Consider the following 14,186-nt stretch of genomic DNA (forward strand, 5'->3'; position numbering starts at 1 on the left):
CCCAGTTATTTTAAACAGTGCTGGTGATGTAGGAAAAAACAGCCACAGTTCTTGACCAGTCATTTCTTGGTGATTGTTTTCTTCAAAAGAAAAGTTGGAACTGAATAGGCTTAATTACTGTAGAAAATAAGATTAATAGAAATTTCAGTGGTTTTGAGTAAAAAATATATCTGAGAGGAAAATTCAACACTGTACTAATAGTGAAAATAATAAAGAAGCTTGACTGCATCTTAAGCAATTCTTTTAAAAGAAGTTGTGGGGATCCTCAATGATACTTCAGGGGTTTTGTAGCTCATTCTGTAAAGAAAAGGGATCTGGAATTTGAGTCTAACAAAAAAAGTATTTTAAAAGAAATTTAGGTCTGTCTTATGAGAAGAAGAATTTAGAGACTCAGAGCAGAGAAAACCAGGATTTTTGTGGAGCCCTGAGTAGCTGCTAGACAATTTGTATGCTTTTCTTTAAACAACTGGAGCCACTTTTAGGTACGAGCTTTAACTTGCCATCTAAAGAACTGCTTATTCACCTCAGCGTGCTGTGGATTTCAAGTTCAAATGAGTGTGTTTTCTTGCATTCATGTCCCAAATAATCAATTAAGTGCATAAAGCAAGCTCGTGTAAATAAGTTGTGGAGAAAGGATCCCAAACTTTCAGTACTGTTTGATTAAGGTCATTGCTGGAAAGATTATAAATATGAATTTAAAAAAACAATTATATTTTCTAATTCTGTCATTTGGAAAAATAGTTCTGGATGTCTCTCTTGAATGTCTACCAAAACTGCCTTTAACCTTCTGAAATAGAAATAGAACTAATGATTTGGTACAGCGCCAAGCAATTAGACCAATGAAGAGATATTGTTCCACCAGCATCTATTATTGGAAATATCTGGATTTCTAAATGTCAGCTAAATAGGTTCATCCCACAAGCTAAGAGAAAGCTGACCTGACCTTTTGACACCACCTGTTCAGGAACGGGAAATTTTTAAGCACACTATTCTACAGAGATAAAGGGTTCACAGAATTTGACCTGGAAAGAATGGTTAAAGGAATTAGTTTTGTTTAGTCTAGAAAAGAACAGACTGAGGAAGGATGTGATTACAATCTTCCAGTACATAAAAGAATGTTATAAAGATGATAGTGATTGGTTTTCTATGTTCATTTGGGGAAAAAACAAGAATAAAGATGTTTAATAGACAGACACTTAGATTATGTATCAGGAGAAAAATTTCTAGTAATAAAAATGCAGAACAAGGTGCAGACTACATAAGAAAATTCTCATCTTATTAATTTGAAATTTTAAAGATTAATTAGACCAAGACTTGTCATTATTGGTCAAGGTTGCTGTGTTCGTGGTATGAGGTGAATAGGTAGATGATCACTTAAAAGGCTTTTTCCATGTTTCATTTTCTGTATCTGATACATTTGGCAAGACATTTGAGACTTGTTACATTGGATATGAAAATAATTGCCTAGTGGGTGCCTATCTATTTTTAAAAAATAATTCTGATTATATGATTAAGGTAACAGTATTACAAGAATGGAAGAATAATAGGTAAAGAAATTATTGTTTAGTGGCTTTTGGTGCAGAACTATATAAACAAGAGCAGTGACTTTGCTATTATAAATCTATTTTTCTCTGTTACTTGACAATTTTTGTATCACACATTGTTTTCTGGCTGAAATTAATAACAAGGATCTGAAAATTGTGATGTATAATCTCCCCATACAGATATACACAGGGACTGAAGCATGGCATACCCACTCAAAAGAATAGAAAAAACATCAAAATTATTTAGTGTTTCCAAAATGTTTATAAAAACTATTAACACAGCATTTCATGGTATGATCCATCACAAGCTCAAAACAGTGCAAAAACAAACAAGGGAACATAGTTTATGTATAGGCCGTTAGTACATATTGAAGAGTAATATGAAAGGGTGTGAAGGTTTTAATAGTCATTCTGTGTTGGTACCAGTTGTCTGTTGGTGGTAGAAAGTGTAACATGCTTGCAGCTCAGTTTGTTTGATGATGACTCTAAGAGCTTAAAGATATGTTAGACATGTGCAGTCTTAGTGAAGCATTTATTTAGCTGCATGAATAAAAAGTAGTGTCAAATTTCAAAGCTTTTTTCCTTCACATTAAACAGACTACTTGTATTGTAGCTCCTTATATTTTCAGAGAGTCTATGAAAGAACATGATAATGTTTATCTCTCTTTTTCCTCTTGAGTTTAGGAACTGATTGTATTTTACATTACATACATGTTTTGTTTTGTTTTGTTTTGTTTTCCTAGGTACTGCACAATGGACTTGTGATGGAAATGAATCATCCAACAGCTGGGAAGGTAGCTGTTCCAGGTTAGATGTTTAATCCTTTTTGCTGAATTAAATGCTACATGACATCCTGAGTGGTTCTGGAACTCAGCTGAGGACATGACGCATCTTCACATTTCACTCAAATGAATAAAAGTTTAACCGGGCTGACATTTGTCGCATCGTCATTCCATTGATGGAATAGTCATTCCAGTAGCAGAAAAATGGATTAAAACGTGTGTCAGAATAGCTTCTGGTTTTCATCGGTCAGTTGTCATAACATGAATATCAATTTGATAATATTTCCAAATTTCCACTGGTAGAAATGTTACTGCTAAATAATCTGCATGAATACACAAATCTGTTTTTGATTTAGTTTGATTTTGCAAGTTACCCAGACAAAAGAGCAGGGAAATTTTTACTGAAGACTTAATGAAGCTCTGCCATAATGAAGTCTTAAATAGCTATTTTGAACTTCCAAAGAATACAGAACTATATACAAAAGTAATAAACTAGTCTCTCCTCTTCACAGCTCTAAATGAACCAGGAACTAGTGTAGCTTTCCTTCCATTAGACCTAGTTATGTAATGGAGTTAGGTTCAACCACAGCCATTATGAACATCTTGCAGTTGGCTTGGTTTTTATAATTGATCCTTTTCTGATAACTTGTTAGTTATTGGATCAAATTTTCTGCTTCTCTCTGATTTTCTTTCTCACAGGCCATATTGAGAATTGTTTCCTCTTTCATTCAAAGCACTATATCATGTCTAGTTTTGTAAGAACTTTTCCTTACATTGTGATTTTCTGTGCCAGTTCCATCCTCTGACACTGCATCCAGTTGTCATCAATTTCAGTTGACTTGAGCACATGTAGCGTCAAGAAGAATTTGACCCATAAAATTTATCTTAATTTTCACATCCTGGAATCACACTGGGATGCTGAAAGAATTATTTGAAAGAAACCAATCTGGTATTAGATCATGTTTTCTTCATGAATAGAGGGGGTGTTTGTGTGTGTGGATGTGTATGCTCCGTATTTGCTCTTTATCACAGTTTGCATTCCACATTTGGTCTCACTAAATTTGAATGTTTGGTTGACTGTATTGAAAAATGCTTCTCTAATTTAGATGCACGTATCTGGAAATAGCAATCCTTTTTTAAAGAATTTTCTTACAGAAAAGTAATCCTGGTTAATTTACCCAAAATGAAAAGACAAATAAAAGGTTTTTTGAGTTAGTTCTTTTTTAAGAAGTAGAAATAAAAGCCTTTCAGATGGTAGAGGAAGTGTGTAAGGTTTTCATGTTGCATACAATTTATAATCTATCTTAGAGAAAGCAAATACTCCTTAAGGGGATAGCTTAAACTGCAAGAAGAGGAAAGAGATGAAAGGAGTGTTCTAATGTCTGTCAGCAGTGATAGAATGTATTGGCAAGAGACTGAGTTTTTACATAGGTAAGCCATAGTACTTCCCAAATCCTTAGTAATTTTTTTATTTTATTAAACTAGTGACACTGCACTAAACTAAAATAAATCATCTTAGTCTCTAATGGTTTGCCATTTAGATGGACTTCTATGAAGAGTTTCTTGTATTGAAACAGATGGCTGAAATGATTATTGGATATTTGAGCAGGAAAAGTAGAATTCCTTCCTTTCCTGGCATGGGAGGATAAGGAGGGGAGACACAGGGGAGGAAAGGGGGAAGAACACTTATTCAGTGTGAGCAGAATGGACCTATTGATATCACTGGAAAGACAGTGCATTACGCTGTCCCAAAACTAAAGTGAATTTGGCCACTGTTGATGATAGGTAATGGAAGTACCCTAGATATGTCCTACTTAATGATATATCAGAAGAGTACAGGGAAGAGTGTGCAAAGAAAACCTACAGTAGATAATTTCTTCTCAATGACAGTTAAGAAATAGAAGGTTTTGGTTTTTTTTAATGTGGTTATATTTTAATATCTTGTATTTGGTAGAGAACAACTTTACTAAGCTCTCAGTTTCTGTCTCAGGATTGCTTATTAAGGAAAATTAAGTTATTAATGTGAATGTTGAAACTGAATAGGCTGAAAATGTTTTTCTTTTAGGAGACTGGGGAGATTCTAATCCCAAAATAAAAATAGGTTGCTGTTATTTATTAACCATATAAGCCAGATTTTAAAGTGTCCTTTAGTAATTGAATTGGACATCACACTTGAGGCTTTTGACAGAGGTCTGACTTTTGCTGCCAAATAAAGTTGTGAGTGCAGTGACAAGCACTAATTAAGTGGGCCGTGCTGGCAGATTTCAGCTCCAAGTATCACAGGTGGCCTCTGTGTCTAGCATATGATTTGCAGTAGTCCTTCTCCAGGCATCTCCCCAGCTTGAGAGTCGATTCAAATCTGTGTGAGTCCTCCTTTGGAGATCTTGCAGCTTGAAATGGATTTTGCCACTGATGTTAGTGTTGGCTACATTTTTAATGTTGGTCTTGGTAATTAATACCCCTCCTTTACTTGAATATCTTTTGATATGGTTATTGAATTTGGTTCTTTCCTCACTTTTCCCCCTTGCCATTTTTGTGATTCCCAGCCTAAAATGTACTGTGTGCTGAGAAGTGTGTTATAGGGTGGTGGGAGAAGTTGTACTACAAAGAACATTTTTCTAGTAATTTTTCTTTTCAGAATGTATCTTTATGGTAGGAAAGCAAGAGACCTTGCGTCTTATTTCAGGTATTCATGAAAAATGTCTATGCAGAAAGAGATTTCATTGCTGTTACTAGTATCAAGATATCTCCGATTCAAGAACAAATGTGAAAAAGAGAGTTCATTGTGTCTTAGAGTGACTCTATAAAAGATTGTGAGAACATTCTGAAGAAAAATGTGGTTCTGTGGTAGTTCAGTGGTTTAATTAGGATAATGTTTCACCTAAATAATTCCGTATATTCATGTCATGATGTTGTTCTTGAACTGACATATGCATACACTTGTCCTATAGAATGTTATACACACTATACATACTTGTTATATAGAATGTGCAACACTGTGAGAGAGCCCTGCTTGAGTCATTCTTGCCAGAACTGGTTCATCTGATTGTAGGGCTGAATTGATGAATCTTTTCTGTTTCTGTACCTGAAGGCAACTTAATAATCTTTAGTTCAGGGCAGTGCTCCAAAGATGATCAGGAGCTGGAGCACCTCAGCTGGAAAGGTAGAGCCAGGGGAAAAGGCAGCCTCAGGGGCACCTGTCAGAAGCCCTTCGGTACCTACAGGAATATTATCAATGTGAGGAGCTGGGTTCTTCATAGCAGCACATGGTGGGAGGAGGATGGGCAAGAGAGATTCACCCTGTGTATCATGAAAATCTTTTTTATCATGACAACAGTGGGGACAGTGAAGCAGGTTGCCCAGAGAGGTCTGCGTACTCTGTTCTTAGACATTTTCAAGAAACAGCTAGGTAAAGCCAGGGCCAACCTGATCTGACCTAGAACATGACTCTGACCTGATCCAAGTAAGAGTAGAATCCTCCTGAAGTCCTTCCAACTTGGATTATGTTCTTATTCTGTGATTGACATTAGTATCTTTTCCTCAGCTCTATTATGTTTAGCCCTTTCCACAGAGCTCTGATGGAGAAATGACACTCTTCATTCAAATGAGAAATGTAAAGCACAGAAAGTACTCCCAGGGACAAAAATATAATGTTTTATACAGTGCCAGATTGCAGATGATACTGGATGGCACAGAGACACTACAGATAAGTGAAGGGACAAAATTTTGAGAAGTTTTAGCATCTGGGTTAGTCTTGAACTACTTTGCCAATGAGTAATGAATTTTACAAAGAGTGGTAGTATGTGGATTTCTGGAAGCCACTGAGTATTCTGAGTGTCAGTATGGAGCACAATGGGTGCTCCCAACCCATACTGATTACATAGAAAAAAACGAATGGATACAATACAGTCTTTCCCAAACCTTTTCAATTAGAGTCCCCTTATATGGTTTAGGTAACCCAGATAATAATACTCTCAGCTTTGCATTATCTAGTCTATAATGTTGTTTTTTAAAGTCAAAACAGTGTTTGTTAAATTATTTTTTTAATGAGAAAACCACTATGTATTCAGCTGTCCCTAACAAGCTAACCTTTTTAGAGTTTATTAACTAGCAGGAACCTTTGTGAACTAAATTTAATTTCTGACCCCTTCTAAGCCTTAGCAAACTGGGGATTTGGATATAAGCCTAAACTTCGGAGTCATCTCTGATCAAACAGGAAGCAATAAAACTATTGAAGTTGTGTAAATCACCTTTTCCAGACAAAACAAATATTCTTAGTTTTGATAATGTTTATGTTGTATGTTCTTCTCCTCTCCATTTCCTGAGTTGATAAACACAATGCCTCTCCTTTGGCCCATGATGTGCACCAAGGATGACTTTATTGCTCAGGCCAATTTCATACCTGGCTTCATAATTGCTTCATAATTTCCTTCTGTGCTCTTGAGATAAAGTTTTTGGGGGACTATTCCAAGCTCAGTTAGGGAAAAGAGTGCAGGATTCCTCCTTAATGTAGATTTCTTGGACTGAATTCAGGCAACTTATGTTAATTAATCAACCCACTCAGGAGAAATGTCCCTTTTTCCGGTCTTCTCCTGTCACTGTGCATTACAAATATACTACTGAAACAGGAAAGAATTTTTTTTCAGAGGTAGGCTTTTCCTGTTGTGTGTGATTCATTAAATGGTGTCATGGTTCCATGGAGACTAATTGCTATCAATCTCTTAGAAGAATGGTTTTAAAGAATAAGAAAAAGAGGAAAGAAATCTAATAGGACTTCCCTATTGTACCGCAGATTTCTTCCTTAAGAAGAAATCCTTGGAAAAAACACTCTGTCTTACCAAACTAATTGTTTGCAGTTTTTTGGATCTTGTTAATAATGGAAAACTACTTTAATTCCTCAGGGAAGGAATTTCTTGGGAAAATTCTGTTTGTTATTTTAAATATTTATTTTGATTTGTTATGTATGTATTCATACCTATTTTTTTCATGTATGTGGAAGACTAGTCATAGTTAAGGAAACAATGGGGTGTCTATGTATTTGATCAGAGCATTTCAATACAGGCAGCAAATATAGCTGTTAGTAATATTTTTGCTATTTTTTTGGACCATTTACTGTAAGTGTAGTAAAGGAAACTTCAGTAGGTCTATAAAGCAGAGAAAAGTGACTTCCACATGGAGGAAGTTTGCAGGAAATTAAGGAAGTCTGTACTCCAATCCATTATTTCCTGCAGCTAGGAGATCCTTCAATATAGCAACAACAACAACAACATAAAAAAATCTCAACAATTTTTTCAGCATCCTTTGCTTGAAATTCTGCTCCTATCTGCTTCTCATCAGGTGTTTTTTCATATGTGTGTGCCTGTGTGTCTGTGCATGCATGTACATAAACAATGTTGATTGAAAAATTTTAATTTGACTTCACTATTTATGGTACTTTGGAGACAAACAGCTTCACCAGCATTACCTTGACTTCATTTGTCTTTTTTAGTCATCAGGGCTGACTGTTTATGTCTTTTACATTCACAGAGCTGATTTCAATTTTGAGGACTCCATGACCATTACAGGAACTTACACAAATGATGTTTGACAGCTCACCTAGCTATCCTCAAAATACTTTAAAACAAATTAATAAATATATAAACAGTATATTCATACTGATTGCAAAAGCAGAAAAGAGATGGTGGGAATGGCAAGAAATATGTTATTGGTTTCAAGATTATATAGAAAGGCTAGTGCATCTTTTTAATGAATGATGCTTTAATTTGGAATCTTTCAAGAATTATTTTAAAGTAAAACATTAATAATAAACCTTTTAACATTTTTGCTCCTCGGTCATATATTTCCACAGTATTTCTCTACCACATATTTTAAAACTTGTTATTCCTTTAGGAATGGTCTTGGTGCCACAGTTAATACTTTTAAAGTTGTTTTTAGGAAGAAAAGGCAGATTTTTCTTACCTAGTTCTAGGTCTTTAGTTGTTGGAGGGAATTAAGAAATAGTGGAAGACTTTTCCATCAGTCTCAAAGTAACTATCAGTACTGACTGGGACCAGTACTGACTGGGTCACTCAAGCAATGGCTCTCCAGAGCCGCTGCTCAAGGTCTCTGAGCCAGACTCTTCTCTCATCACACCCTAGGTTTCTTTGTTGGTCTTTAGGATCTGGCAATCAAAGTTGTTTTTCTTTTCTTGTGTATTTTTTCTGGATCTGGCACTGCTATACAGGGAGGAAAAATAAAAATTTTTCAGGGGACAAGTGGGGACATTTTTCTGCCTTGTACATAATAAGTCAAGTGAAGCTGTGATTGAAGTATTAAATGTTGATGGGTAATTATACTTCTAGTTACCGGAGAATATTTTCTTTACATTTTCCTCCATGTGTCCTAAGCTATACCAGAATTTTCTTTAAACTGGACACAATTCTGATGGAGCATTAACTCAAGACTAACTCATTGCTGTCACATGGTGGGGGGAGGGAGGGGGGGAAAGGTGAAGTATTGACTGAATAGCCAAACAAATGAATGAGTTTTCCACCAATGTCATTGTCCTAAAATTCAACTTTGTCTAAAATGATGTAATTTTCTCTTCTGTTTCAATGTGTTTCCCACTTCTTTCTTTATAAATAACAATAACTTAGAAAGCAGTTTCTTAACCCTCACTCCCTAACAAGCACAGCCAGGTGCTCACACAGTTCAGGGTGTGTGATTATAAAGATATGTCTGCATGCCTCGGGTGTGTTGTAAAACAGCCAAATTACTTCAACACCCAGACATTTTTCATATATCTTTATGATCTTTAATAATTATTGTATAAGAAAAGGAATCTACTGTCAGTTTAAAAAGGGTTGGTTTCATTAAATGCAAGAGTATGTTTTAAACATCTAGAAAATTTTACTTAATCTCTAGGATACTGAGTGGACTAATCCTCATTTGTGTTTCCTTCATATCATCTTGACCCAAGCCCTGCCTTCCCATCAGTGGTAAGAGTGATTGGACTTACCCTGTTTTCTGTGAATCTAGACTGAACAATTTTGTGGTCAGCACTGGCCATTAGGTCATGTGCTTTGCCTTTTTATCATATTGACCTTGGAATGTCATCAATTTACTCTTTCACGTATGTTTGGCTATAGTTTGTCTTTTTCAGAACTCCTCAAGAGATGGGAAATTTGGCAAATATCTGCATCTGTCTTTAAAGGCCTGATTACTTTAATTGTTAAAAATCCTATATCTTCAGTTTGACGCAGAAACTGTATTTATTTTTTTTTTGTCTTTCATGAGGTTTAAATAGTTTTTGTACCATGAAAGTACTTACATGACCAAAATTTTATCTAGATAACTTTTTGACAAACTGTACATGGTAAATTGCCCAGATCTTTTCAGGTCCTTTGTGCAAGTACAGTGCAGTTACAGTTTTGTAACTCTGTCTTTTTAATGCAGTCTATGTGCTGTATATATACAGGAAAAACTGCAGTTGTATAGAATGCATGGCAAACTTCATGACTGACTCTGGTCAAGTCTCTTAGCCCATGAAATTATGTTTCTCACTTTGTCATGCAAAAGATTGAGATAATAGAATTCACAGTTAACTATTATTTTTTCCAAATTATAATATTCATATTTGGTGACATTTGATGCTATTATTCCTTGTAGGTTAAGAAAAGAATCATTGGAGAGAAATAAGGGGCAAAATAAGGCTTATACAGTTAGCTTAGTTGTTCAGTTTATTAAGAGGCAACCATAGATAGAGTGTACCTGTTGTATGTTAGTCAATTTATCTGTAACTCCTGAAGTAGGAAATATTTAAGTCCTTTTAGTCAATGTGAACTTTGTCATGGTTTGAGCTTGGTGCAATGCCAGTGCCCCCATGAAAATGCCTCCTCCCTGGTGTCTGCTGTGAGATGTGATCAGAAACAGAGCAAAGCAGGCTCCAGCTTAGGAATAAAAGGGAAAAAAAACTTTATTAACTTACAACTATAAAAGAAAACACACAGAACTCAGGATGAAAACCTTCCAAAAACATTCCTCCTCCTCCCCCCACCAAATTTCCAATACATCCACCCCTCAGATCACCAACTCTCATTCCATCACCACCCTTCAGATAATCAATTCTCAGTTCATCAAGGAGAGAGGAGTCCCTCTTGTACCATAGGCTTCCCCTGGAAACACAGTTGAGACTTCTTGTGTTTCCATGTCACATGTGGCACCGCCTGGAGATCATTTTGCCGTCATGACATCTTCCTTCCATGCCCAGTGCTCTCACCACTGCGTAGGGACCAGAGCTGCTTCAAGGGTTTTCCTTTTTAAAGGGTGCTTTGCCCAGTTCCAAAAAAAGGACAGTCTCTCACTTTTGGGACACCTGTCCCCCCCAAATTTCACCCTCTGGTGCCAAGGGTTCTCGAGAACAGAGATTATCTTCTTCTTCTTCTTCCCTGAAGACGGAGGGCACCACCACCACCCTCCTCACCCACTGTGTCTGTTCACACACTCCTTCACATCACATCACTGCTTCACATCACATCACTGCACTCTCTTGGCTCCAAGCCATTGCCTCCCCCTTAAATGCAGTCCCTGTGTCACAGGAAAAATGGTTCTGTCCATGGCCATACAAGAAAAGTCCAGCCAAAGGCCAGCCACTCCATTATCTCCTCCCAACTAGAATTCTTTTCAACTTCTTTCGTGGCTCATTTCCTCTTATCTCATCTCTGTTTCCTCATTCAATTCCAGGAGGAATCAGCATTTGCAAGGTTTCCATCATCCAAGAAAAGGGTTAAAAGTCTCAGGCTCTGCCTGTCCAGAACACCCATGGCTGCCCAGCCGGGCACCTCACCACAACCTCCCCCTCCTTCTCAGCTAGCCTACCTCAACTCAGGCCTCGTGGCTTCCCCTCCCCCGCCCAGCTCGGAGCCAGGCAGGGGAGGTCTGACCTCTTTCAGGGATGGAACCCAAGAGAGCTTCCCCCTGGGAGTTCTCAGCTTTTAACCCCCCTGTGTTCTCAGAGGCGTATCCATGTCCTCAGTGGCCACACCAGGTGCCAATATTCAAATCTGAGCACCTATTGGTTTGACCACAGCATCCCAAAAAACTCACTTACTCTCAAACCACGACATCTTGAAATTGTTTTTGTTCCTCTTCCTTATACTTACCACTCTTGCTAGTAAAGTCCAGCCCAGAAATTATTGCCATATTACATCAAAATCCAAAACTAAAATGGTGATTTTGACCTGAGTCTTGAATATTATAAATGATTCCTTAATAATTTGGGCTATCAAAAACCAAAGCATTGCTGCCACCTCTTTTGCCTTCTACCATTTTGCTGACTATTCTGGAACTCTTTTGTGATTCTGGGAGGGAAATAAATTCCGAATAATTTTACCAAAGGTTTTATGACTTTAAGTTTTTTACTGGTCTTTTATTTATCTGCTACTGGTCACCAGATTTGATTCAAATGTTGACCTTGTTTTGCTAGCATAAACTTTTTTTTAGGCAAAAAAAAAAAAAAAGGCTTGTCCATCCTAACATAGTGTGCAAAAGATTTAAATCAAGACAGAATAGATGTGAGCTAGCTTAATCCAGGGTCTGTTGAAACACTAGGCATTGAGTCAAGACCTGATTAGAAAAATCTCCCTGACACAGATTCTGCTAAGGTACAGAACAGAATTCACTAAGAAAACACAGAATCCCTGTTTTGGCTCTCTGAAACTGGACTGAACAGAGAAAATAAAAGCAGATGACCCATATGAAAAGCAAATAAACGATCTATCAAATGGAATGGATAACTTAATGAATTTTAAAATTTAGTGTGAGTCCATTGCTTTGAATTAAAGTTATTTAGAGATTGCAGCTTTGGCAGGACAATAAAAAAATAAATTGATTTGTGTGTAAGTGGAATATTCCTCATCAGTTTTCAACTAGATGTAGAGATGAAATGAAGCAGAAGTTTGCAGATTAGAACAAGCTTTTTAATATTCTTTGCCGGCTGTTTTTAGAAACATCACAAGGAACAAAAAATGAGGCCCATTTGTGAAAACAGGCAGTACAGTTTATAAACATGTGGGGCAAACAAAGTTTTAAGGCTAATGATACACTAATACCCAATTCCCATCATCCAATTTATACAACACATAACTTCATGCACACATCTGCTATTTCAAGCCCAGATACAGACATGCAAGCTTGTATAGGCTCATAGCAATTTAATAGTATTCTAAAGAAATCACAAGATTAGTGCTAAAAAATTAAGCTATATTGCTTTGATTATGAGGTGAATATATGAGTGAATCCATGATGAAAACTCTCTCATAATTTGAAAATATTAGTTTTCACATTTGCTCATACCTAGGAGGACAGAAAACTTTAAGAAAGTGCCACAGATCATTGTCTTGGTAGCATTTACCTTTGGTACCTTCTTAAAAGGCTGGAATAAGGACTTGTGTTGTAGTTCATGAAAGGAAAATTTTATTTCCTGACTTCCTCACTACTCACAAATCAATGCCCCCACAGTATAATTTAGTAGTTGTTTTATCTCAAGACTGAATGTAGGGTTTAATAGCTTACTTTCTCCATTTTTGCCTGGATTTCCTGAGAAAAAAATATCAGAAATGCTGACCTGTTCTTTTGCTCCTTGTAGATTCAGGTACCATGTTCTACTTTTTACTGCCTCTAAAGGTGCTGGGAGAATACATGGGTAAAATGTAGTTTTGACATGGCTGCATAGCAATGTTAGACTGCCAAAGACCACTTTAACATACCCTTCAAGCAATTCTGTAAGAATGACAGGGTAGAGATACCTACTGGAGGAAAACAATAAATTGGGGGAGTAGCTCAGCCACCTTGGTGTCTTCCAGTTAAGCCATTTACCTTCTAAGTGTTACTATTGTGACAGATTTTAAGCTTTTCAAAATGTTAGCTAGTGTGGTGATACCTTGGAATCATCCTTCCAGATGCCTTCGAGAAAGAAAGCAATACCTTGTTTGCTACTTTAATACGACTTTCAAATTCTCACTGCTAGAAAGCTTATCACTCAAAGCAGCACCACCCACAAAAATATCCATGAGGCAATGTTACCATTTCTGTGGATTTGCATTTGCTTTTTTACTTATACATTTTTTGTATTTGTTTTGATTTTGTTGGGGTTTTTTTAATGTAGGAAATTTTCACTCAGGTGCTATATTTTGAGGCACAGCATATACTTCTCATTTTCAGGTATTTTTATAGATTGGTATTCATTTCCAAATATACACAGATATTAATCAAAATGTTTCATTGATTGTATTTAGAAGCTATAAGTCTAAAGTCTTATCTTACTCTTTGAATTTAATCTTATACTGGATACCAGTTACAATGAAATATAGTAATACACTTCAATAACATAATTATCCATTACACTGGTATATCACATGTGAATATAATATAAACTCTTCTACACTTGACAACCCAAGGAGGTTGTTTGGTGTTAAACTGTAGAGAGGGAAGGCTTAGGTCATTACAGTGCATTTAATTTATAAGTAGAAGTGATTCAGAAAATTCAGAAATCTGAATGTTTTTTGTTTAGTGTATAAACATTTTTTAAACAAAATCTTGTATAAAGAAAATTATTGTAATTGGAAACAAAGTTAATCCTTGGTATCATACTGAATTTTTACCTGCTCACCTTTGAACAGTATTTATGGGTAATTTTACTTACCTTTGATATCCAAGAAAAAATAATTTGAAAGCCAGACAAAAAAAAATTATTTATTTATAAACCTGATTTCAAATATTGGGTACATTCAGGGAACTTACATGCTCTGATGATTTGTTGTGAATACATTGTTGATGTTAAATGCCTTAGTAAATTGTGGATAATTTTTAAGCTCAGGGTGGA

At 36.2% G+C, this 14,186-nt stretch overlaps 1 protein-coding gene across 2 annotated transcripts in view; it reads left to right on the top strand.

Annotated features, from left to right (window-relative positions):
* Positions 1–14,186, top strand: part of SUGCT (succinyl-CoA:glutarate-CoA transferase) — a 313,857-nt gene that overhangs the window by 258,816 nt on the left and 40,855 nt on the right. For both annotated transcript variants that reach the window (XM_059849784.1, XM_059849776.1), the window contains one exon: positions 2,288–2,351. In XM_059849784.1, coding sequence (XP_059705767.1) covers positions 2,288–2,351 — 64 coding nt within the window. The remainder of the gene's footprint in view (positions 1–2,287; positions 2,352–14,186) is intronic.

Source organism: Haemorhous mexicanus, chromosome 1, assembly GCF_027477595.1.
Source record: "Haemorhous mexicanus isolate bHaeMex1 chromosome 1, bHaeMex1.pri, whole genome shotgun sequence".
NCBI classification, from domain to species: Eukaryota; Metazoa; Chordata; class Aves; order Passeriformes; family Fringillidae; genus Haemorhous; species Haemorhous mexicanus.